This window comes from Bombina bombina, chromosome 3 (genome assembly GCF_027579735.1).
Source record: "Bombina bombina isolate aBomBom1 chromosome 3, aBomBom1.pri, whole genome shotgun sequence".
NCBI classification, from domain to species: Eukaryota; Metazoa; Chordata; class Amphibia; order Anura; family Bombinatoridae; genus Bombina; species Bombina bombina.
In genome coordinates, this window is record NC_069501.1 from 635,438,214 (window position 1) to 635,461,249 (window position 23,036).

Below are 23,036 nucleotides of genomic sequence, written 5' to 3' on the forward strand. Positions count from 1 at the left end.
GGAGGGCCCTTTGGCCGCCAGATTTCGCTGAGCAGTTAAACGGCGGTCTCTGCGGCCTTCGATGCCTTACCACGCCATGCTAAGCGGCAAGCGAACGGTAAAACAAGAGCTATCCGTCCCAGGGGTCATCTACTGTGTTGAATGTCTCTGATAGATTATCCGCTGATGAAGACGACTCTGACTCTTAGAGGACTCTTCGTGGGTCAGATTGGCGACATCCAGACCTCCGGCTGCGGAGGAACCAGACATTAAGTTTAAGATGGAGCATTTGCACTTACTGTTGAAAAAGTGCATTGCTACGTTAGAGGTTCCAGAACCGAAACTACCGGAGAGAACCTTCAATCCCTAAACTAGATAGGGTTTACGAGGACAGGGTGGTGCCCGCAGACCTTCCCGGTTTCCCCGCTAAGATTACTAATAGTATTAAGAATGAATGGGAGAAACTGGGCTCATCTTTTTTCTCCCTCTACTTATTTTAAAAAACTGTTCCCCGTTCCGGACTCTCAGCTTGAGCTGTGGGGGGCCATCCCAAAGGTGGATGGTGCTATCTCCACGCTCGCTAAAGTGCAAAACTATCCCGCTTGAAGATAGCTCTTCGTTCAAGGGAGCCCATGGATAAAAATGGGAATCCATGTTAAGAAAGTTGTTTCAGCTCACAGGGTTCGGGATGCAGCTATGCAAATTATTCGCGCTGAATGCCAGACATCAGGTTATTCTGTTCTAGCCCGAAGGCTCTGTGTTAAAGTTGTGGTCTGCTAACATGATTTCCAAGTCTAGATTACTATTCCTCCCTTTTCAGGGGAAAGTTTCTTTTTGGTCCAGGCCTGGACTCTATATATCTACGGGTCCGCGGGAGGCAAGGTGCTTTCCTACCGCAGGATAAGAACAAAAAACCTAAGGGGGCTACTTTTCGTCCCTTTCGTTCGGACACGTCCCAACGCCAGCAACCTGCCACGAAAACCGACCAGTCCAAGGGATCTTGGAAACTAGCTCAATCTTGGAACAAAGCCAAGCAGAGCAAGAAGCCTGCCGAGACAAAAATCAGCATGAAGGGTGGTCCCCGATCCGTCTATGGATCGTGTAGGGGCAGACTATCTCTTTTTGCAGAAGCCTGGATGAGAGACAAGTAGCCGCCCAGGGCTACAGGATAGGGTTCAGATTCCTCGTGTCAAACCTATCATTAAGATCGGAGAAAAGAGATGCCTTTCTAGAGTGCGTAAGGGATCTCTCCTCTCTTGGGGTAATCGTACCAGTACCTCTGGCAGAAAGAGGTCTGGGGTATTATTCAAACCTTTTCATGGTCCCAAAGGAGGACGGCACGTTTTGTCCGATTCTAGACCTAAAGTGCCTGAACAAGTTTCTGTCGGTCCCATCGTTCAAGATAGAGGACGATCAGGTCGATTCTGCCCCCTAGTTTAAGAGGGCAGACCTAAATTTATTATTATTCTTATGGCACCATTTATACCCTGATATTTATCCTACTGTTCCCTTGACAGAATGACTGGGGGATGAGGAAGTGGGGAGGTATTTAAACCTTTGGCTGGGGGTGTCCTTTAGCCTCCTCCTGGTGGCCAGGTTCTTAATTCCAAAAGTAATGAATGAAGCCATGGACTTTCCTCCCACAGATGGAAATGAAATTATCAGGTAAGCATAATTTGTTTTTTTTGGTCAGAACTTGTTTAAATCTTTTCTAGCTTGTACTAGGCTTGTCAGAATAGCTGTGTTTTTGGGACTGTCTGTGTGTTTAAGAGTTTGTATTTCTTTCAAGAAGGTTTCATATCTGTCTCAACGTTGTTTTGAAAGGTTGGCCTTATGTTTTAGGAATTCTCCTCTAATACACATTTGTGTGCTTCCCAGATGTTGCTGTATGTCGTGTCCTATGCAGTCATTAAATGAAAATATCTCAGGGGTGACAATTGGGTCATAGGTTTGTTTGGCATCCTAATTTCCATTTGAATGTCATCTAATTTCCATTAGAATGGGGTCATAGGTTTGTCTGGTCAATTAATGAGGCTTGAAACTAGGGCGTAGATCTGACCAAGTGATTGGACGTATTCATTATTTTTTTTTACTAATTCCAAAACACACCACATCTGTCATTATGTAGTCGATACGAGAATATGTATTGTGTGGGTGTGAATAGAATGTATAATCAGATGAAGTGGGGTGGAGAGTACGCCAGGTGTCATGCAGGACTAAGACATTAAAGAATCAATAAATTGCGCTCCTATTTTGGGGATAGAAGAGGTACCTCCGTTGGTATCTAATGCTGGGTTAAGTGGTACATTGACGTCCCCTCTAACTAGTAGTATTCCCTTCAGGCAGTCTAATATTTTATTTGACAGTTGGCTCATAAAAGTTTTTGTGTTTTGTTGGGAAAATATACGTTTACTATAGTTTACCCTAGTCGTCCATCAATAGTCTTATTAATATGAGGGGTCTTCCGTCAGTGTCACGTTCTAGTTGTAGAATCTGAAAAGGGATGTCATGTCTGAGGAGTATGTATACTATGTTCTTTTTGGTAGGTCCTGATGAGAAATAGGCTGTTGGGTATTAACTATGTAGCCATTTAGGCTCTTTGCCTTTTTTAAAATGTGTCCCTTGTAGGAGTAAAATTGCTCCTTTTTGTTTGTGTAGATCTAATAGAATGTTTCTTTTTTGAGGTGTGTTGAAACCTTTAATATTTATTGTTGTGAGGTTGATGGAGTGCATATTATCAAGTTGAGGCATGATGATCAGTATATGGGGGATAAAATATGAGAAGAAAGAAATCCTAAAGATTGGGTAAATCATGAGTATATTAGGATGTGAGATGTTCAGATAATATAGGTATATAAAGGGAAGGGGGGTGGGGTTGGGCAAAGGAGTTGGTGTATCACTAGGTGTTCCTGTATTTGTATTGGATTACTGGTGTCAAGAAAAGAGGAACAATTCAAGATACAATTCAATAAAGTTACAACAAATCATTACTACCTAAGAAGAGGTAATAAACTAACAATGTTGAAAAAACAACAATTTCAAATCAATAACAACAACAAAGATTCGTGGGAAGAGAGAAGACCCTATGTAGCCCTATCTAGAATGTAATTGTAAAGTGATCAATATGAAGCGGTCCCCTGGGCATTATAGTTAACAGGATTATAATATCGTTGGGGGTGAGGGGATATCCCAGAGGGAGGCTGGGGGATTGTTATGGGTTGGCTAAGATATATATATATATATATATATATAGTAATATATATATATATATTAAGGAGCAGGTGAGGCATTGTAAAACCATTAAGTTCTTCGCTTTGTCAATGAGGGTCATAATTGGTTTATGGCTCCTGATATATGTTGCCACAATATTTGTTTTACAGTTATACATACTATGTACATATATAATTTAGTACTAATAGCTACTCTATTATCCTAGGGGGCAACAGTGAACAATGAACAATTAAAGAGTCTTTAATAACTGTACCTATTGTGATAGTTTGAGCCTGTCTCTCCATTTTTTTGTGTGCTTTTGCAGGGCATGCCAGTAGTGAGGGAGAGCAATGGAGGGTGGTTGATCAGGGTTACAGTAATTCCCTTGCAAGGTATTGATGAAGCTAGTTGTTATCTAAAGGACATGTCAAGATAATTGTATTATCGGTGGCTTCTGGCCTAGCTATATTGTGACAAGGCCATATGGTAATTGTGAATGAGTTCCTTATATAGGTGTTTTAAGTTATGGATTATCAGATTATGTAGCTGCTTGCCAAGTTGTAGTATTTAGGTGATTTTATATGTGTCCGCTTGGCAATGGTACAGGGTGTGGTGATTCTTTAGCTTCTAGGCCCTTGTCAGTATTTGCTACTGTAGTAATGTCTTCTTACCTTGTGGTCTCTCCCTTTTCCTCTTTCCCTGGCTTGAGAAGACTGTGATTTATGGGCCGCTTTTACAGCATCAGTCCAGCTGCTTTCTGGTGGTGTGGTAATGCCGTGATGTCAGAACAGGCCTCCATATAATGTTAATGCGATATGACCTATTTCTTTCCTAAGATATGGTGAGTCCACGAATTCATCAATTACTAGCAGGAATATCTCTCCCGTCCAGCAGGAGGCGGCGGCAAAGAGCACCACAGCCAAGCTGTTAAATACCACTCCCCTTCCCATAATCCCCAGTCATTCTCTTTGCCTCTGTCAATGGAGGCGGTGAAGTTTGGTGTCTGAAGAAATGAAATCCTTTATGGGGATAGTTTTCCCTGCAAGCAAGGATTGGGTATAGCTGTAGTCCATGTCCATCTCTGCCGCAGAGTAGTGGTGGGTTTTTAAGCAGTTAGGAAGTTGTAAGGTGGTGCTTACTTTGGCCTAGATTTGGAGTTTGGCGTTAGCCGTGAAAACCAGCGTTAGAGGCTCCTAACGCTGGTTTTAGGCTACCTCCGGTATTTGGAGTCACTCAAAAAAGGGTCTAACGCTCACTTTTCAGCCGCGACCTTTTCTATACCGCAGATCCCCTTACGTCAATTGCGTATCCTATCTTTTCAATGGGATCTTTCTAACTCCGGTATTTAGAGTCGTGTCTGAAGTGAGCGTTAGACATCTAACGACAAAACTCCAGCCGCAGGAAAAAAGTCAGTAGTTTAGAGCTTTCTGGGCTAACGCCGGTTTATAAAGCTCTTAACTACTGTACTCTAAAGTACACTAACACCCATAAACTACCTATGAACCCCTAAACCGAGGTCCCCCCACATCGCCGACACTCAATTAAATTTTTTTAACCCCTAATCTGCCGACCGCCACCTACGTTATACTTATGTACCCCTAATCTGCTGCCCCTATCACCGCCTACCCCTATATTATATTTATTAACCCCTAACCTGCCCCCCACAACGTCGCAGCCAGCTACCTACAATAATTAACCCCTAATCTGCCGACCGCAAAGCGCCGCCACCTACGTTATACTTATGTACCCCTAATCTGCTGCCCCTAACACCCGCCGACCCCTATATTATATTTATTAACCCCCTAACCTGCCCCCCACAACGTCGCCTCCACCTGCCTACACTTATTAACCCCTAATCTGCCGAGCGGACCGCTATTATTATAAAGTTATTAACCCCTAATCCGCCTCACTAACCCTATCATAAATAGTATTAACCCCTAATCTGCCCTCCCTAACATCGCCGACACCTAACTTCAAACATTAACCCCTAATCTGCCGACTGGAAGCTCACCGCTATTCTAATAAATGTATTAACCCCTAAAGCTAAGTCTAAACACTAACACCCCCCTAAGTTAAATATAATTTAAATCTAACAAAATTAATTAACTCTTATTAAATAAATTATTCCTATTTAAAGCTAAATACTTACCTGTAAAATAAATCCTAATATAGCTACAATATAAATTATAATTATATTATAGCTATTTTAGGATTAATATTTATTTTACAGGTAACTTTGTATTTATTTTAACCAGGTACAATAGCTATTAAATAGTTAAGAACTATTTAATAGCTAAAATAGTTAAAATAATTACAAAATTACCTGTAAAATAAATCCTAACCTAAGTTACAATTAAACCTAACACTACACTATCAATAAATTAATTAAATACAATTCCTACAAATAAATACAATTAAATAAACTAGCTAAAGTACAAAAATAAAAAAGAACTAAGTTACAAAAAATAAAAAAATATTTACAAACATAAGAAAAATATTACAACAATTTTAAACTAATTACACCTACTCTAAGCCCCCTAATAAAATAACAAAGCCCCCCAAAATAAAAAAATGCCCTACCCTATTCTAAATTACTAAAGTTCAAAGCTCTTTTACCTTACCAGCCCTGAACAGGGCCCTTTGCGGGGCATGCCCCAAGAAATTCAGCTCTTTTGCCTGTAAAAAAAAACATACAATACCCCCCCCAACATTACAACCCACCACCCACATACCCCTAATCTAACCCAAACCCCCCTTAAATAAACCTAACACTAAGCCCCTGAAGATCATCCTACCTTGTCTTCACCTCACCGGGTATCACACCGATCCGTCCAGAAGAGCTCCTCCGATGTCCTGATCCAAGCCCAAGCGGGGGGCTGAAGAGGTCCATGATCCGGCTGAAGTCTTCATCCAAGCAGGGCAGAAGAGGTCTTCCATCTGATTGAAGTCTTCATCCAAGCGGCATCCATCCGGAGCGAAGCGGCAGCATCCTGAAGAACCTCCGACGCGGAACATCCATCCTGGCCAACGACGAATGACGGTTCCTTTAAATGACGTCATCCAAGATGGCGTCCCTCGAATTCCGATTGGCTGATAGGATTCTATCAGCCAATCGGAATTAAGGTAGGAATATTCTGATTGGCTGATGGAGTCAGCCAATCAGAATCAAGTTCAATCCGATTGGCTGATCCGATCAGCCAATCAGATTGAGCTCGCATTCTATTGGCTGATCGGAACAGCCAATAGAATGCGAGCTCAATCTGATTGGCTGATTGGATCAGCCAATCGGATTGAACTTGATTCTGATTGGCTGATTCCATCAGCCAATCAGAATATTCCTACCTTAATTCCAATTGGCTGATAGAATCCTATCAGCCAATCGGAATTCGAGGGACGCCATCTTGGATGACGTCCCTTAAAGGAACCGTCATTCGGCTAGTAGGCGTCGGGAGAAGAGGATGTTCTGCGTCGGATGGAAGATGATGGCTCCCGAAGAAAGAAGATTGAAGATGCCGTTGATAGAAGACTTCATCCGGATCATGGACCTCTTCAGCTCCCGCTTGGATGAAGACTTCATCCGGATCATGGACCTCTTCAGCTCCCGCTTGGATGAAGACTTCATCCGGATCATGGACCTCTTCAGCTCCCGCTTGGATGAAGACTTCAGCCGGATCATGGACCTCTTCAGCCCCCCACTTGGGCTTGGATCAGGACATCGGAGGAGCTCTTCAGGACGGATCGGTGAACCTGGTATGGTGAAGATAAGGTAGGAAGATCTTCAGGGGCTTAGTGTTAGGTTTATTTAAGGGGGGTTTGAGTTAGATTAGGGGTATGTGGGTGGTGGGGTGTAATGTGGGGGGGGGGTATTGTATGTGTTTTTTTTACAGGCAAAAGAGCTGAATTCTTTGGGGCATGCCCCGCAAAGGGCCCTGTTCAGGGCTGGTAAGGTAAAAGAGCTTTGAACTTTAGTAATTTAGAATAGGGTAGGGCATTTTTTTTATTTTGGGGGGCTTTTGTTATTTTATTAGGGGGCTTAGAGTAGGTGTAATTAGTTTAAAATTGTTGTAATATTTTTCTTATGTTTGTAAATATTTTTTTTATTTTTTGTAACTTAGTTCTTTTTTATTTTTTGTACTTTAGCTAGTTTATTTAATTGTATTTATTTGTAGGAATTGTATTTAATTAATTTATTGATAGTGTAGTGTTAGGTTAATTGTAGGTAATTGTAGGTAGTTTAGTTAATTAATTTATTAATAGTGTAGTGTTAGGTTTAATTGTAACTTAGGTTAGGATTTATTTTACAGGTAATTTTGTAATTATTTTAAACTATTTTAGCTATTAAATAGTTCTTAACTATTTAATAGCTATTGTACCTGGTTAAAATAATTACAAAGTTACCTGTAAAATAAATATAAATCCTAAAATAGCTATAATATAATTATAATTTATATTGTAGCTATATTAGGATTTATTTTACAGGTAAGTATTTAGCTTTAAATAGGAATAATTTATTTAATAAGAGTTAATTAATTTCGTTAGATTTAAATTATATTTAACTTAGGGGGGGTGTTAGTGTTAGGGTTAGACTTAGCTTTAGGGGTTAATACATTTATTAGAATAGCGGTGAGCTCCAGTCGGCAGATTAGGGGTTAATGTTTGAAGTTAGGTGTCGGCGATGTTAGGGAGGGCAGATTAGGGGTTAATACTATTTATTATAGGGTTAGTGAGGCGGGTTAGGGGTTAATAACTTTATTATAGTAGCGCTCAGGTCCGGTCGGCAGATTAGGGGTTAATAAGTGTAGGCAGGTGGGGGCGACGTTGTGGGCAGCAGATTAGGGGTTAATAAATATAATATAGGGGTCAGCGGTGTTAGGGGCAGCAGATTAGGGGTACATAAGGATAATGTAAGTAGCGGCGGTTTACGGAGCGGCAGATTAGGGGTTAAAAATAAAATGCAGGTGTCAGCGATAGCGGGGGCGGCAGATTAGGGGTTAATAAGTGTAAGGTTAGGGGTGTTTAGACTCGGGGTACATGTTAGTGTTAGGTGCAGACTTAGGTGTTTCGCATAGCAAACAATGGGGCTGCGGCTGAACGCAGCTTTTTTGCAGGTGTTAGGTTTTTTTTCAGCTCAAACAGCCCCATTGTTTTCTATGGGGGGGAATCGTGCACGAGCACGTTTTTGAGGCTGGCCGCTTGCGTAAGCAACTCTGGTATCGAGAGTTGAAGCTGCGTTAAAAATGCTCTACGCTCCTTTTTTGGAGCCTAACGCAGCCTTTATGTGGACTCTCAATACCAGAGTTATTTTTATGGTGCGGCCAGAAAAAAGCCGGCGTTAGATTTTCGGATCGTTACCGACAAAACTCCAAATCTAGCCGTTTGTTTCCTAACATATTGTTGTCCTAAGTATAGAAAGCCAGAGTTGGTTACTCTGTTCCTTCTTTTTTCCAGAGGTCTCTGTTAGGAGATTGTGTCCTTTCACGCTTTGTGAGCTGTCTTCCTGCCGGACAGCTAGACTGCAGGTAAATGCTATTTTGTCTTCTAGGTATAGGAGACTTTGCACTTTTAAAAGATTCATTATTTATATTCTGCAGTTTCTCTTTCTGTGGTTTAGTAATCCTTTAAATAGGATTCGATCGGCAATATGCAGGCACTATGTGATTTGGGATTTGCACGTTAGGACCGGGTGTTGCTAAATTGTTAATTTTTCATTTTTGGCAAATGTTTGTTTTGTTTGTGTTGTAATGGCTGTTCCTATGTCTGTTTCAAAATGTTGCGCCTTTTTTCTTGTATGCGCTTTTCCGGATGTGCTGGCCATGTGATCCTTGTGTTTCAGTTATATGGAGCGGATCGGCGTCTGTGTTGTTGCTGCAGTCTGTCTCAATCTAGCTGTCTGTCATTTTCTGTGTCCTCTTCAAGTCTCATGGAATTGTGGTAGGCACCTCAGTATTGTTGAGGTGTAGAGGTTGTCAAACTTTAGGGGGGGTTTTATAACTTTTTTTTGTTTTATAAATTTTTCTTAAAATGAAATTTATTTCCTGGGGCTGATTTTTCTTAGCTATGGACATGGATAATGATGATATTATTTTTAATAAATGTTTATTATGTTTAGAGCCGGAAATTGTTTCTCCTTTACAATTTCGTACTACTAGTTTAGCTAGAACGCTTATGAGTCTGTTTCTCAGGATGATGCTTTTCAGGCAATGCCGCAGCCTTCTCCTCAAACATCCCAAGCCTCTATGGCGTCACATGTAGTGCCCTGCGGTTCCTCTCAACCTCCTGGTGGGTTATATTTCCCTGCAGATTTCGTTGCACAGATATCTTCTGCGGTATCTGCAGCTTTATCTGCCTTTCCTGTTTTAGGAAAACGCAAGAGGAAAACTAAACACTTAATAGATTGTAAAGTTCCTGTTTCAGCAGCTTCTATACAGGCTGATCTTCCTCATAATTCTACGGAGGATGTTACCTCAGTTCTGCATGAGGGTGAAATCTCTGATTCGGACAGTGTTAATCTTTTCTCTGAGGTGGAAGAAGTAAGGTTTAGGTTTAAGCTTGAGCACCTTCATGTTTTATTAAGAGGTTTTGGCTACTTTGGATGATTCTGACTCTCCTGTTGTAGTTAACCCTAAGAAATCTAGTAAGCTTAATAGATTTTATCCTGTTCCAGATCGTGTGACGGACCTTATTGCACAGGAATGGGAAAGTCCAGGGATTCCGTTCTCCCTGTCTTCAGTTTTTAAGAAGATGTTTCCTATTGCTGAATCCATTAAGGATTCTTTGCGCTCGGTGCCTAAAGTAGAAGGGGCTATTTCTTCTCTGGATAAGAACTATCAAAGGATAGTTGCTCTTTCCTTCTTAATATGAGGAGAGTCCATGGCTTCATTCCTTGTGGGAAATACAGAACCTGGCCACCAGGAGGAGGCAAAGACACCCCAGCCAAAAGCTTAAATAACTTCCCAACTTCCCTCATATCCCAGTCATTATTTGCCTTTCGTCACAGGAGGATGGCAGAGAAGCGTCAGAAGATCCGGAGTAGTTCCTTATGAAGGATACCTACCCTTTGAAATGGGACTGGAGTTTTAAGTAGTCTTGTCAGCCTCTCAGTGAGAGCATTGGCGAATGTTAGTCTGTAGATGCAGGGAGAGTCTTTTTGTGAACCCATCCAGACTCGTATTCGCAGCTCCTAAGCAATCGGTGTTTTCGAGTTTCACTGCCTGCTTCCATCACTCAAGTCCATGTCAGGAGCGATGCTACAAAACTGTCAAACTTGAGAGGCTGTGTTTCTGTTCCACGGCATAGATTCCTGTAAGATTGTTTCATTTATTTATACACACATGATAACACAAGAAGACAGGGTCAAAGTGTGACTCCTTTTATTTGTATGGAATCAAGGGTTAATATCTCCTGAGGGGGGATTATTGAACAGTGGGGATTGATCTCATATATTTTTATTTGATTATACTGAATCATATGTAAGATGTTTTCTGAGGCTCATAGGCTGAGGTTGAAACATACAGGTTACTTCAGAGGCGCAGCTTTGTAAACTTGGCGCGCTTTTCCTTAGCAGAGGTGGTCCTAGGTTGCGCACTATGTGACCGGGTGTGGTCGTATCTCCACTTCCTGCTCTGAACGTGCTGGTTATCGGAGAGAAGCGCTTTTCTCTGTGTGCCTGGGTCATAGGAGGTGGTGAATGCCCCAACCATTGGGGGTATAAAGGTGCCGTTTTTTATATTTATATAGCGTTAGCTACTGTTATATTAGGACTTAGCCGATAGCTATGGAGGACTCTGAGGTTTTAGAGGGTACTCCCTCTATGCCTAAGACTAATGCCAGTTTATATTGTGATGAGGCTGAGGTATTCCCGCCCTCTCAATTATGTTCCAAATGCCTAGAAAAAGTGATTATCAAAAAAGGTTAACATATTTGATACCACTGAGCCTTCCACCTCTGAGGGGTCCCCCGTCCCGTGAGGTGCGCACCCTACTTTCATCTCCTAATACATATGCAGTTTCCCATAGCACGCCTGATCCTCCATCTGGAGGAGGCCTTTTACCTCCAGACTTTACTGCGCAGTTACAAACGGCGGTGTCTGCGGCCATAAGTACTTTACCTCGCCCTGCTAAGCGCAAGGTAAGGTCGAATATTGCTATCCTTCCCAGGGGTCATCATCCAGTTTATTGGCTATAACTGATAGATGATTGTCTGATGATGAAGTTCTTTCTGATACTTCAGAGTGTGAACTTTCTGGGTCGGAATCGGCTGCCTCTAAGACTCCAGTTGTGGAGGAACCAGATTTTAGGTTTAGGATGGAGCACTTGCATTTTCTTTTAAAGGAAGTTTTGGCTACCTTAGAGGTTCCAGAGGCCAAACTGCCTGACGAACCTTTAATTCCTAAACTGGATAGAGTTTACGAAGACAGGGTTGTTCCTCAGACTTTCTGATTTCTTATTAAGAACGAATGGGAGAGGATTGGATCTTCCTTCACCCCTTTGTATGCTTTTAAGAAATTGTTCCCGGTTCCTGACTCTCAATTGGAGTTGTGGGGTTCCATCCCTAAGGTGAACAGCGCTGTTCCCCTCCATGGATCAGGTAGGGGGCAGACTTTCGCTCTTCTCAGAAGCTTGGTTCAGGGATGTGCAGGATCCTTGGGTCCTGGAGGTCATTGCTCAGGGTTACAAAATTGGGTTCAAGTCTCTTCTGCCCAAGGGCAGATTCCTCCTCTCAAATCTGTCATCAAAACCAGAGAAGAGGGAGGCCTTTCTGGGGTGCGTCCGGGATTTGTCCTCCTTAGGAGTTATTGGCCCGGTTCCCATAGAGGAACAAAGCTTGGGATACTACTCAAACCTTTTCGTGGTCCCAAAAAGGAGGGAACTTTCCGTATGATTCTGGACCTAAAGTGCTTAAACAAGTTTCTGAGCATCCCCTCGTTCAAGATGATGAGGTCTATCCTTCCCTTAGTCCAGAAGGGACAGTTCATGACCACTATAGATCTGAAGGATGCTTACCTTCATGTCCCAATCCACAGGGAACACTTTCAGTTCCTAAGGTTTGCCTTCCTGGACCAGCACTTCCAGTTTTTGCTCTTCCATTTGACCTAGCTACTGCCCCACAGATTTTCACGAAGGTTCTGGGGGCTCTCTTTGCCGTGGTCAGAACCCAGGGCATTTCAGTGGCACCTTACTTGGATGATATTCTGGTACAAGCACCATCCTTTCGTCTAGCGAAAGAACATTCTGAATCTCTTCTCTCTCTTCTTCGATCCCACGGATGGAAGATAAACTTAGAAAAGAGTTCTCTTATTCCAAGCACCAGGGTAGAATTCCTGGGCACTATAATAGACTCACTAGTCATGAGAATATTTCTTTCAGACCAGAGACGCTGCAAGCTGGCTTCGGCATGTCTTGCCCTCCAGACCTTCTCAAGGCCCTCTGTGGCGCAGTGTATGGAGGTGATTGGTCTCATGGTGTCCATCGTGGACATAATTCCCTTTGCCAGGTTCTACCTCAGACCATAAAAACTGTGCATGCTGAGACAATGGAACGGCAATCATTCGGATCAGTCTCAACAGATTTCTCTGGACAGCCGGTCGAGAGAATCGCTCTCTTGGTGGCTCTCTCCAGATCACCTGTACCGAGGGACATCCTTTTTAAGACAATCCTGATAGATTGTCCCGTCTTAATACCAAGCTACCCAGGTATGGGTCAAGATCCAGGGATCCTCAGGCAGAGCTAATAGATGCATTAGTGGTGCCTTGGAGGTTCAGTCTTAATATACCTTTTTCCGCCATTACCTCTCCCACTTCGAGTAATGGCCCGCATCAAGAAGGAGCGGGCATCAGTGATACTGATTACTCCATCGTGGCCGCGAAGGATGTGGTTTGAGTATCTAGTGGAGATGTCGTCATCTCCTCCATGGAAGTTACCTTGTCGCAGGGATCTGCTGGAACAAGGTCCCTTTGTTTATCAAAATCTAGAATCTCTGAGGCTGACTGCGTAAATATTTGACGCTTAGTCCGAGCCAAAAGATGTTTCTCTGAGAAAGTTATTGATACTCTCATTCAAGCTCGTCGCATCTATCATAAGGTGTGGAGAACTTACTTATTCTGGTGTGCAGAGCATGGATTCCCCTGGCATAAGGTCAGGGTTTCCAGGATTCTTTCCTTTCTCCAGGATGGTCTGGAAAAGGGCCTTTCTGCTAGCTCCCTTAAGGGACAGATTTGTGGCCCTATCTGTTTTACTGCACAAGAGGCTTGCTTAGCTTCCAGATGTTCAGTCTTTTGTTCAGGCTCTGGCTAGAATCAGGCCTGTGTTTAGATCTAGCGCTCCTCCTTGGAGTTTAAATCTTGTTCTTAAAGTTTCGCAGAAGGCTCTGTTTGAGCCTCTGCATGTAGTTGACATTAAATTACTGTCTTGGAAGGTTCTTTTTCTACTGGCCATTGCTTCGGCGTGCAGAGTCTCTGAAATCGCTGCCTTGCAATGTAAGCCTCCTTACCTAGTATTTCATGCTGATAAGGCTGTTCTTCATACTGGGTTAGGTTTTCTCCCTAAAGTCGTTTCAGATCGCAACATCAATCAGGAAATTGTGGTTCCTGCCTTGTGTCCTAATCCTTCTGCTTCAAAGGAACGGTTGCTTCATAATTTGGATGTGGTTTGGGCCTTGAAGTTCTATCTTCAGGCTACGAAGGAGTTTAGACAGACTTCTTTGTTTTTTGTCAATTCTGGGAAGCGTAGGGGGCAGAAGGCCTCATCCACTTCCTTATCTTTTTGGTTGAGGAGCATTATTCGCTCATCTTATGAAACAGCGGATCATACGCCTCCTCAGAGGATTAAGGCTCATTCAACTAGAGCAGTGGCTTCCTCTTGGGCCTTCAAGAATAAGGCCTCTATGGAAAAGATTTGTAGGGCTGCTACTTGGTCCTCCTTGTATACCTTTTCTAAATTTTACAAATTTTACCTTTTTGCTTCGGCTGAAGCAGCTTTTGCGAGAAGGGTTTTGCAGGCTGTGGTGCACTCAGAATAGGGTCCCCATTATTTTTACCCTCTCGTTCATTCAGTGTCCTCTGGAGCTTGGGTATATGTTTCCCACAAGTAAGGAATAAAGCCGTGGACTCTCCTCATATTAAGAAGGAAAACATAAATTATGCTTACCAGATAATTTCCTTTCCTTCTGTATGAGGAGGGTCCACGGCCCCCACACGTTTTCTCCGATATGAGGATCATTTATACCCTGATATTTCTCCTACTTTTCCTTGTTCCCTTGGCAGAATGACTGGGATATGAGGGAAGTTGGGGGGGTATTTAAGCCTTTGGCTGGGGTGTCTTTTGCCTCCTCCTGGTGGCCAGATTCTGTGTTTCCAACAAGTAAGGAATGAAGTCGTGGACTTTGCTCATACAGAAGGAAAGGAAATGATCTGGTAAGCATAATTTATGTTTTTAAGGATCCGATGGATAAGAAGCTGGAGGTATATTTAAAGAAGATGTGCATCAGGGTCTTCAATGGCAACCTGCAGTTTGTATTGCCACAGTGACAAGTGCAGCATCTTATTAGTGCGATGCTTTATCTGAATCTATTTTAGAGGAAACTTCATTGGAGGAAATTGAGGTTAGGATTAAGGCTCTTAAGCTAGCCAATTCTTTTATTTCTGATGCTAATATGCAAGTTATTAAATTGGGGGCCAAGCTGTCTGGTTTCTCTGTCTTGGCTCTCATGGCTTTGTGGCTTAAGTATTGGTCAGCTGATGTTTCCTCCAAGTCTAAGCTTTTGGCACTTCCTTACAAGGGTAAGACTTTGTTTGGGCCTGGACTGGCAGAAATAATATCTGATGTTACAGGTGGAAAAGGTTCTTTTCTACCACAAGGCAAGAAGATTAGATTTAAGGGACGTCAAAGTAATTTTCATTCCTTTTGTAATTTCAAGGGTCAAAAGCCTTCCTCTGCAGCTTTCAAACAAGAACAACCCAAGTCCTCTTGGAGACCCAGTCAGTCCAGGAACAAGGGGAAACAATCTAAGAAACCCTCAGCTGAGTCTAAGTCAGTATGATGGGTCGGTCCAAAGTCGGATCAAATGGGGGGCAGACTTTCCCTGTTTTATCAGGAGTGGTTACGAGATGTCCCAGATCCTTAGGCTGTGGGCATTGTTTCTCAGGGTTACAAGATATAATTCAATTTTCTCCCTCCTAGGGGCAGGTTTCACCCCTCAAGGTTGTCTGTAAATCAGGTAAAAAGAAAGGCATTCTTGAACTGCGTTCAGGATCTTTACTCTCTGTGTGTGATTGTTCCGGTTCCAGTAAAGGAACAGGGTCTAGGATTCTATTCAAATCTGTTTGTAGTTCCCAGAGGGAAATTTTCGTCCCATTTTAGACCTAAAGTGTCAACAGGTTTCTCATGGTGCCGTCCTTCAAAATGGAGACAATTCGGTCCATTCTTCCTTTGGTCTAGGAAGATCAGTTCATGTCGAGCATAGTCCTGAAGGGTGCTTAACTTTCATGTTCCTATTCACAGGGATCATCGCAAATTTCTGAGATTGACTTTTTTAGACAAACACTTTCAGTTTGTGGCTCTTCCATTGCTCCCAGAATTTTTTCAAAAATTCTGGGTGCTCTCTCTTGGCAGTGATCAGGTCTCTGGGAATTGCAGTGGCATCTTACTTAGACAACATTCTGGTTCAGGCACCATCTTTTCAACTAGCAAGCTCCCATACAGAGATCTTATAATCTTTTCTATGTTCCCACGGATGGAAAGAGTTCCCTTGTTCCAGCTAAAAGGGTGGTGTTCTTAGGGACTATAATAGATTCCCTATCTATGAAGATTTTTCTGACTGAGGTCAGGAAATCCAAAATTCTCTCTGCTTGCCTTTCTCTTCAGTCTACTGTTTTTAGCCACCTGTAGCCCAATGTATGGAAGTAATTGGTTTGATGGTCGCTTCCATCATTCCCGTTGCTCAATTCCATTTGAGAGCTCTGCAATTATGCATGCTCAAGCAATGGAATGGAAACCATTTGGATAGATGTGTTAACAAGAGACTCTCTTCCGTGGTGGTTTTCTCAGGAACATCTGTCTCAGGGCACATGCTTCCGGAGACCACCTTGGGTGATTGTGACCACGGATGCCAGCCTGTTAGGTTGGGGAGCAGTCTGGGACTTGTTAAAGGTGCAGGGATTATGGACTCGGGAGGAGTCTGCTCTCCCCATAAACATCTTGGAGTTGAGAGCGATTTACAATTCTCTGATAACTTGGCCTCAGTTGGCTTTAGCCCTATTTATCAGATTTCAGTCAGACAATATCACCTCTGTGGCTTACATTAACCACCAGGAAGGAACTCATAGTTCCTTAGCCATGAGGGAGGTGGCTCGGATTATTCAGTGGCCGGAAGTTCGCGATTGTTGTCTATCTGCAATCCACATTTCAGGAGTGGACAATTAGGATGCAGATTTTCTGAGCAGACAGACTTTTCATCCCGGGGAGTGGGCTCTCCATCAGGAGGTGTTCTCCAGGGTAACCCTCAAATGGGGATGCCGGAGTTGGATCTGATGGCGTCTCGGCAGAACGCTAAGCTTCCAAGATATGGTTCAAGGTCAAGAGATCCGCAGGCAGCTCTGATAGATGCTCTGGCTGTGCCTTGGAGGTTCGGTCTAGTTTATCTATTTCCTCGGTTCGCTCTTCTTCCATGAGTCATTGCTTGTATCAAACAGAAGAGAGTGTCTATAATTCTAATAGCTCCTGCATGGCCTCGCAGATTCTGGTATGCAGACCTAGTGAACATGTCATCTCTGCCTCTTGGAGGAAGGACTTTTTTCAGGGTCCTTTCTTCCATCCAAATCTCGTTTCTCTGAAACTGACTGCTTGGAGATTGAACGTTTAGTTTTGTCTAAGCGTGGTTTTTCTGAATCGGTCATTGAGACCATGATTTAAGCTTGCAAGCCTGTTACTCAGAAGATTTACCATAAGGTATGGCATAAATACCTTTTATTGGTGTGAGTCTAAGGGCTACTCTTGGAGTAGGGTTAGGATTCCTAGAATGTTGTCTTTTCTCCAGAAAGGTCTGGAGAAGGGGTTGTCAGTACTCTGAAATGTCAGATTTCTGCTTTATCTATTCTATTGCATAAGCATTTGGCGGTCGTACCAGATGTTCAATCTTTTTGTTAGGCCTTGGTCAGAATCAAGCCTGTGTTTAAGTCGGTTACTCCTCCTTGGAATCTTAACCTTGTTCTTGAGGTTTTGCAGCAGGCTCCGTTTAAGCCAATGCATTCCATAGATATTAAATTGTTATCTTGGAAGCTTTTGTTTCTTGTTGCATCTCTTCTGCGAGGAGAGTTTCGGAACTCTCGGCTTTGCAGTATGATTCTCCTTACCTTATCTTTTATGCGGATAAGGTGGTCCTACATACTAGGTTGGGTCTTCTTCCTAAAGTAGTTTCAGTTGGGAATATTAATCAGGAAATTGTTGTTCCTTCTCTCTGTCCCAATCCTTCTCATAAGGAGCGTCTGTTGCACAACTTGGATGTAGTGCATGCTTTAAAATTCTATTTACAGGCGACTAAGGGTTTTCGCCAGTCTTCTTGTTTGTTTCTCAGGAAAGCGTAAGGGTCAGAAGGCTACTGCTACTTCTCTTTCCTTTTGGTTGAGAAGTATGATTCATCTTGCTTATGAGACTGCTGGATAGCAGCCTCCTGAGAGAGTTACAGCTCATTCCACTAGGGCTGTCTCGTCTTCTTGGGCTTTCAAAAATGAAACTTCAAGATTTTCAAAGCTGCAACTTGGTCCTCTCTGCACACTTTTTCTAAATTTTCTAAATTTGATACTTTTGCCTCAGCTGAGGCTTCTTTTGAGAGGAAGGTTCTTCAAGCGGTGGTGCCTTCTGTTTAGGTCCATCTGTCTTTTTACCTCCCTAGTCACCCATGTCCTCTAGCTTGGGTATTGGTTCCCACTAGTAATTGATGACGTTGTGGATTCACCATATCTTAGGAAAGAAAACATCATTTTTGCTTACCTGAAACATTTATTTATTTCCGGTCCATGACCCCACCCTTATATTTAAGACAGTTATTTTTAACTAAACCTCGGGTACCTCTACACCATTGTAGTATTCCTTTTTCCATTTCCCTTCGGTCAAATGACTGGGGATTATGGGAAGGGGAGTGGTATTTAACAGCTTTGCTGTGGTGCTCTTTGCCGCCTCCTGCTGGACAGGAGAGATTCCCACTAGTAATTGATGACGTTGTGGACTCACCATATCCGGAAATAAATTTATCAGGTAAGCATAAATTAAGTGCGGGCTGTCTTGTCTGCTTTCAAGCGACTTATCTCCTTCTGTCGTGAAGTGCAGTTTCCTTTCAGAGCTTGAGGATCTGGTGGCTTTAGCTCTTCTCGGCCACAACAGTTCAATTGGCGGCTGGTGATATGCGGCTACTGCACTGGTAGTTTACCTTAGGATGTCAATTTGGTAGTGACACACCTCCGCTCTGTCCCTGTTTGCGCCCAGTTGACGCTCTGTAGGGAGGATTGGAAGCTTAAGCAGCTATTGGGTACTAGGTATATTTTCCCATAACTTTTGGGCAGTTTAGTTGTGTTGGGAACCGCTTGAGCTGTAACGACGATTAAGGCTGCAGCGCCGTTTCAGTGTGTGGCCATAATCCTGGGCTGCCAGGCTCCGCCCCATAATAATACACCTTTTACCTTTGTGATTACCTTCTTTCTAAGCATCTGCAAACTGCCCCCTTATTTCAGTTCTTTTGACAGACTTGCATTATTTTTAATCGGTGCTTACTCCTAGGTAACTTCACGTGTGTGAGCTCAATATTATCTATATGACACACATGAACTAACAACCTCTAGTGGTGAAAAACTGTAAAAATGCATTCACATAAGAGACGGCCTTCAAGGTTAAGAAATTAGCATATGAGCCTACCTAGGTTTAGCTTTCAACTAAGAATGCCAAGAGAACAAAGCAAAATTGGTGATTAAAGTAAATTGGAAAGTTGTTTAAAATTATATGCCCTATTTGAATTATGAAAGTTTATTTTGAACTTTACTGTCCCTTTAAAAGCAAAACTGGAAGAGTAAGTTACCTGGGCTTGTCCCATTTGGCCAGATGTGGTATGTCCAAAAATAAAAAGGGCATCTTCACACACATGATACAAATATAAATTTACCAAATGTGTCTGTCACAGTATACAGTAGATCATTAGATGCGTTTTTTAATGTACTGTAGCTAAGTAAATTACCTAACCTTTTATATGTGGTATTTGATACCAAATTTATCTGAAATTCAATTTAATCAGTCTTTAAACCCAAAAGATGTACCCATAATATTTTTAATCCAAATGAATAGAAGTAATTTTCTCCAATCACCCTTTTTAAGTTGTAATCATTGTTTAGATTTATTAATAGTAACATACTGTCTTTTCTTTTACGCAGATTGGAGCAGTTTGTTGAGTCGCCGTAACCTTCAGTCTCTGAGCAAGAGACTGAAAGATATGTGCCGGATGTGTGGAATATCTGCTTCAGATTCTCCTAGCATACTAAGTGCTTGTTTGGTAGCAATGGAACCTCAGGGCTCGTTTAAGATCATGCCTGGTGAGTAACATTTAATCACTACATAATTTGCACTTCGTTTTTTTTTTTTTTTTTTGCTTTGAAATTGTGTTGCATTGTTTGCTTCGGTTTTTACCATGGTAGTAACTTATTACATATAGGTTATTTTCATGGAATTTTAAAATGAGTAAAACCTTATGTTCCTTGTTTAACGTAATTCCCTTTATTTTCAATATCAATCCAATAAGAGATTTCTTTCATGTAATTGGCAAGAGTCCATGAGCTAGTGACATATGAGATACACAATCCTACCAGGAGGGGCAAAGTTTCCCAAACCTCAAAATGCCTTCAAATACACCCCTCACCACACCCACAATTCAGTTTTACAAACTTTACCTCCTATGGAGGTGGTGAAGTAAGTTTGTGCTTGATTTTCTTCTGTAATATGCGCTTCTCAGCATTTTGAAGCCCATTTCCTCTCAGAGTACAGTGAATGTCAGAGGGATGTGAAGAGTATCAACGATTAATTCTATGGTTTTCCTCACGGGAAATCTTTTCAAAGGTTCTCTGTTATCGGTCGTAGAGATTCATCTCTTACCTCCCTTTTCAGATCGATATACTCTCATATTCCATTACCTCTACTGATAACCGTTTCAGTACTGGTTTGGCTATCTGCTATATGTGGATAGGTGTCTTTCAGTAAGTATGTTTTTATTACTTAAGACACCCTCAGCTATGGTTTGGCACTTTATGCATTAATATAAAGTTCTTAATATATGTATTGTACTTATATTTGCCATGAGTCAGGTTTATGTATTTCATTTTGCAGACTGTCAGTTTCATATTTTTTCTTACCTGGGGTTTAGTCTTTTTTCAAATTGACTGTTTTTTTTCTTTCAATTTCACGGGCAAAATTAGGCCCGCAAGGACGCAAAATGCCAAAGTTTATTGCGTCATTCTTGGCGCAAGAATTTTTTGGCGCGAAGGTACGTTCGATGACGTAAATTCGTAATTTTCCGGTGTCTTAGTTGATGCCGAGTTCCTTGCACAAGGTTGCATCGTTAATGACGTGAGTGTGTCATTTCCGGATGTTGTTAGTGCCCCAAAAAATTTCAGTTACGTTGTGCGTCATACTTGGCGCCAAATAATTTCATTATTTAAAACCCCATTCCTATATGCCTCTTGCCTTTTTTCTATGTCAGAGGGCTATGCTGTTTGCATTTTTTCCCATTCCTGAAACTGCCATATAAGGAATTGATCATTTTGCTTTATATGTTGTTTTTTCTCTTACATTTTGCAAGATGTCTCAATCTGATCCTGTCTCAGAATTCACTGTTGGAACCCTGCTGCCTGATAACAGTTCTACCAAAGCTAAGTGCAATTTGTTATAAACTTGTGAAGATTATATCTACAGCTGTGGTTTGTAATAGTTGTCATGATAAACTTTTACATGCAGATAATGTGTCCATCAGTAATAATACATTGCCTGTTGCTGTTCCTTCAACATTGTTAAAAGAAATGTTGATTACATTGGATATTGAGGAAACTAGTCCTCTTGATATTAAAACTAGTAAACGTTTAAATTCTGTTTATAAATCTCCTGTAGTTACTCCAGAGGTTTTTCCTGTTCCTGATGCTATTTCTGATATGATTTCTAAGGAATGGAATAGGCCTAGTGGTACTTTTATTCCTTCTTCAAGGTTTAAAATGTTTTATACTTTGACAGCAGTTACATTGGAGTTTTGGTAAAAGATCCCCAAAGTTGATGGGGCTATCTCTACTCTTGCTAAACGTACTACTATTCCTATGGAAGATAGTACTTCTTTTAAAGATCCTTTAAATAGGAAACTTGAATCTTTTCTAAGGAAAGTCTATTTGTATTCTGGTCTTCTCAGGCCTGCAATTTCTTTGGCTGATGCTGCAGCTGCATCAACTTTTTGGTTGGAAACTTTAGAGCAACAAGAATTGGATTCTGATTTGTCTAGCATTGTTCACTTGCTTCAACATGCTAATCATATTATTTGTGATGCCATTTTTTATATCAAAATTGATGTAAAATCTATGTCTTTAGCTATTTTAGCTAGAAGAGCTTTGTAGCTTAAATCTTGGAATGCTGACATGACTTCTAAGTTCAGATTGCTATCTCTTTCTTTCCAAGGTAATAAGTAATTTGGTTCTCAGTTGGATTCGATTATTTCAACTGTCACTGGAGGGAAGGGAGTTTTTTGCCTCACAATAAAAGACCTAAGGGTAAATCTAAGGCTTCTAACCGTTCCTTTCGACAAAATAAGGAACAGAAACCTAATCCTTCCCCCAAGGAATCTGGTTCCAATTGGAAACCTTCAAATTGGAATAAATCCAAGCCATTTAAGAAACCAAAGCCAGCTCCCAAGTCCGCATGAAGGTGTGGCCCTCATTCCAGCTCAGCTGGTAGGGGTCAGATTTAGATTTTTCAAGGATGTTTGGATAAATTCTGTCCAAAATCAATGGATTCTGAGTATTGTCTCTCAGGGGTACCGAATAGGATTCAAAGTAAGACCTCCTGTGAGAAGATATTTTCTCTCACGCATCCCAGCAAATCCAGTAAAGGCTTAGGTTTTCCTGAAGTGTGTTTCAGACCTGGAGTTTTCAGGGGTAATCATGCCAGTTCTGTTTCAGGAACAGGGTCTGGGTTTTTATTCAAATCTATTCATTGTCCCAAAGAAAGAAAGTTCATTCAGACCAGTTCTGGATCTAAAAATTTTGAATCATTATGTAAGTACCAACTTTCAAAATGGTGACTATAAGGACTATTCTACCTTTTGTTCAGCAAAGACATTATATGTCCACAATAGACTTTCAGGATGCATATCTTCATATTCTGATTCATCCAGATCATTATCAGTTTCTGAGATTCTCTTTTCTAGACAAGCATTAGCAATTTGTCGCTCTTCCTTTTGGCCTAGCGATTGCTCCAAGAATCCTTTCAAAGGTTCTCGGAGCCCTACTCTCTGTAATCAGAGAGCGGGGTATTGCGGGGTTTCCTTATTTGGACGATATCTTGGTACTAGCTCAGTCTTTACGTTCTACAGAATGTCACACGAATCAACTAGTGTCGTTTCTTCGAAAACATGGTTGGAGGATCAATTTACCAAAAAGTTCTTTGATTCCTCAGACAAGGGTCACCTTTTTAGATAGATTCAGGGTCCATGACTCTGTTTCTAACAGACAAGAGATATTTAAAATTGGTTGCAGCCTGTCAGAACCTTCAGTCTGTCATTCCCTTCAGTAGCTATGTGCATTGAAGTTTTAGGTCTCATGACTGCAGCATTGGACGCGA

General features: G+C 41.8%; 1 protein-coding gene across 1 annotated transcript in view; it reads left to right on the forward strand.

Annotated features, from left to right (window-relative positions):
• Positions 1–23,036, forward strand: part of MED13 (mediator complex subunit 13) — a 1,182,528-nt gene that overhangs the window by 850,584 nt on the left and 308,908 nt on the right. Inside the window, exon 25 of the mRNA XM_053707341.1 lies at positions 19,601–19,759. Coding sequence (XP_053563316.1) covers positions 19,601–19,759 — 159 coding nt within the window. The remainder of the gene's footprint in view (positions 1–19,600; positions 19,760–23,036) is intronic.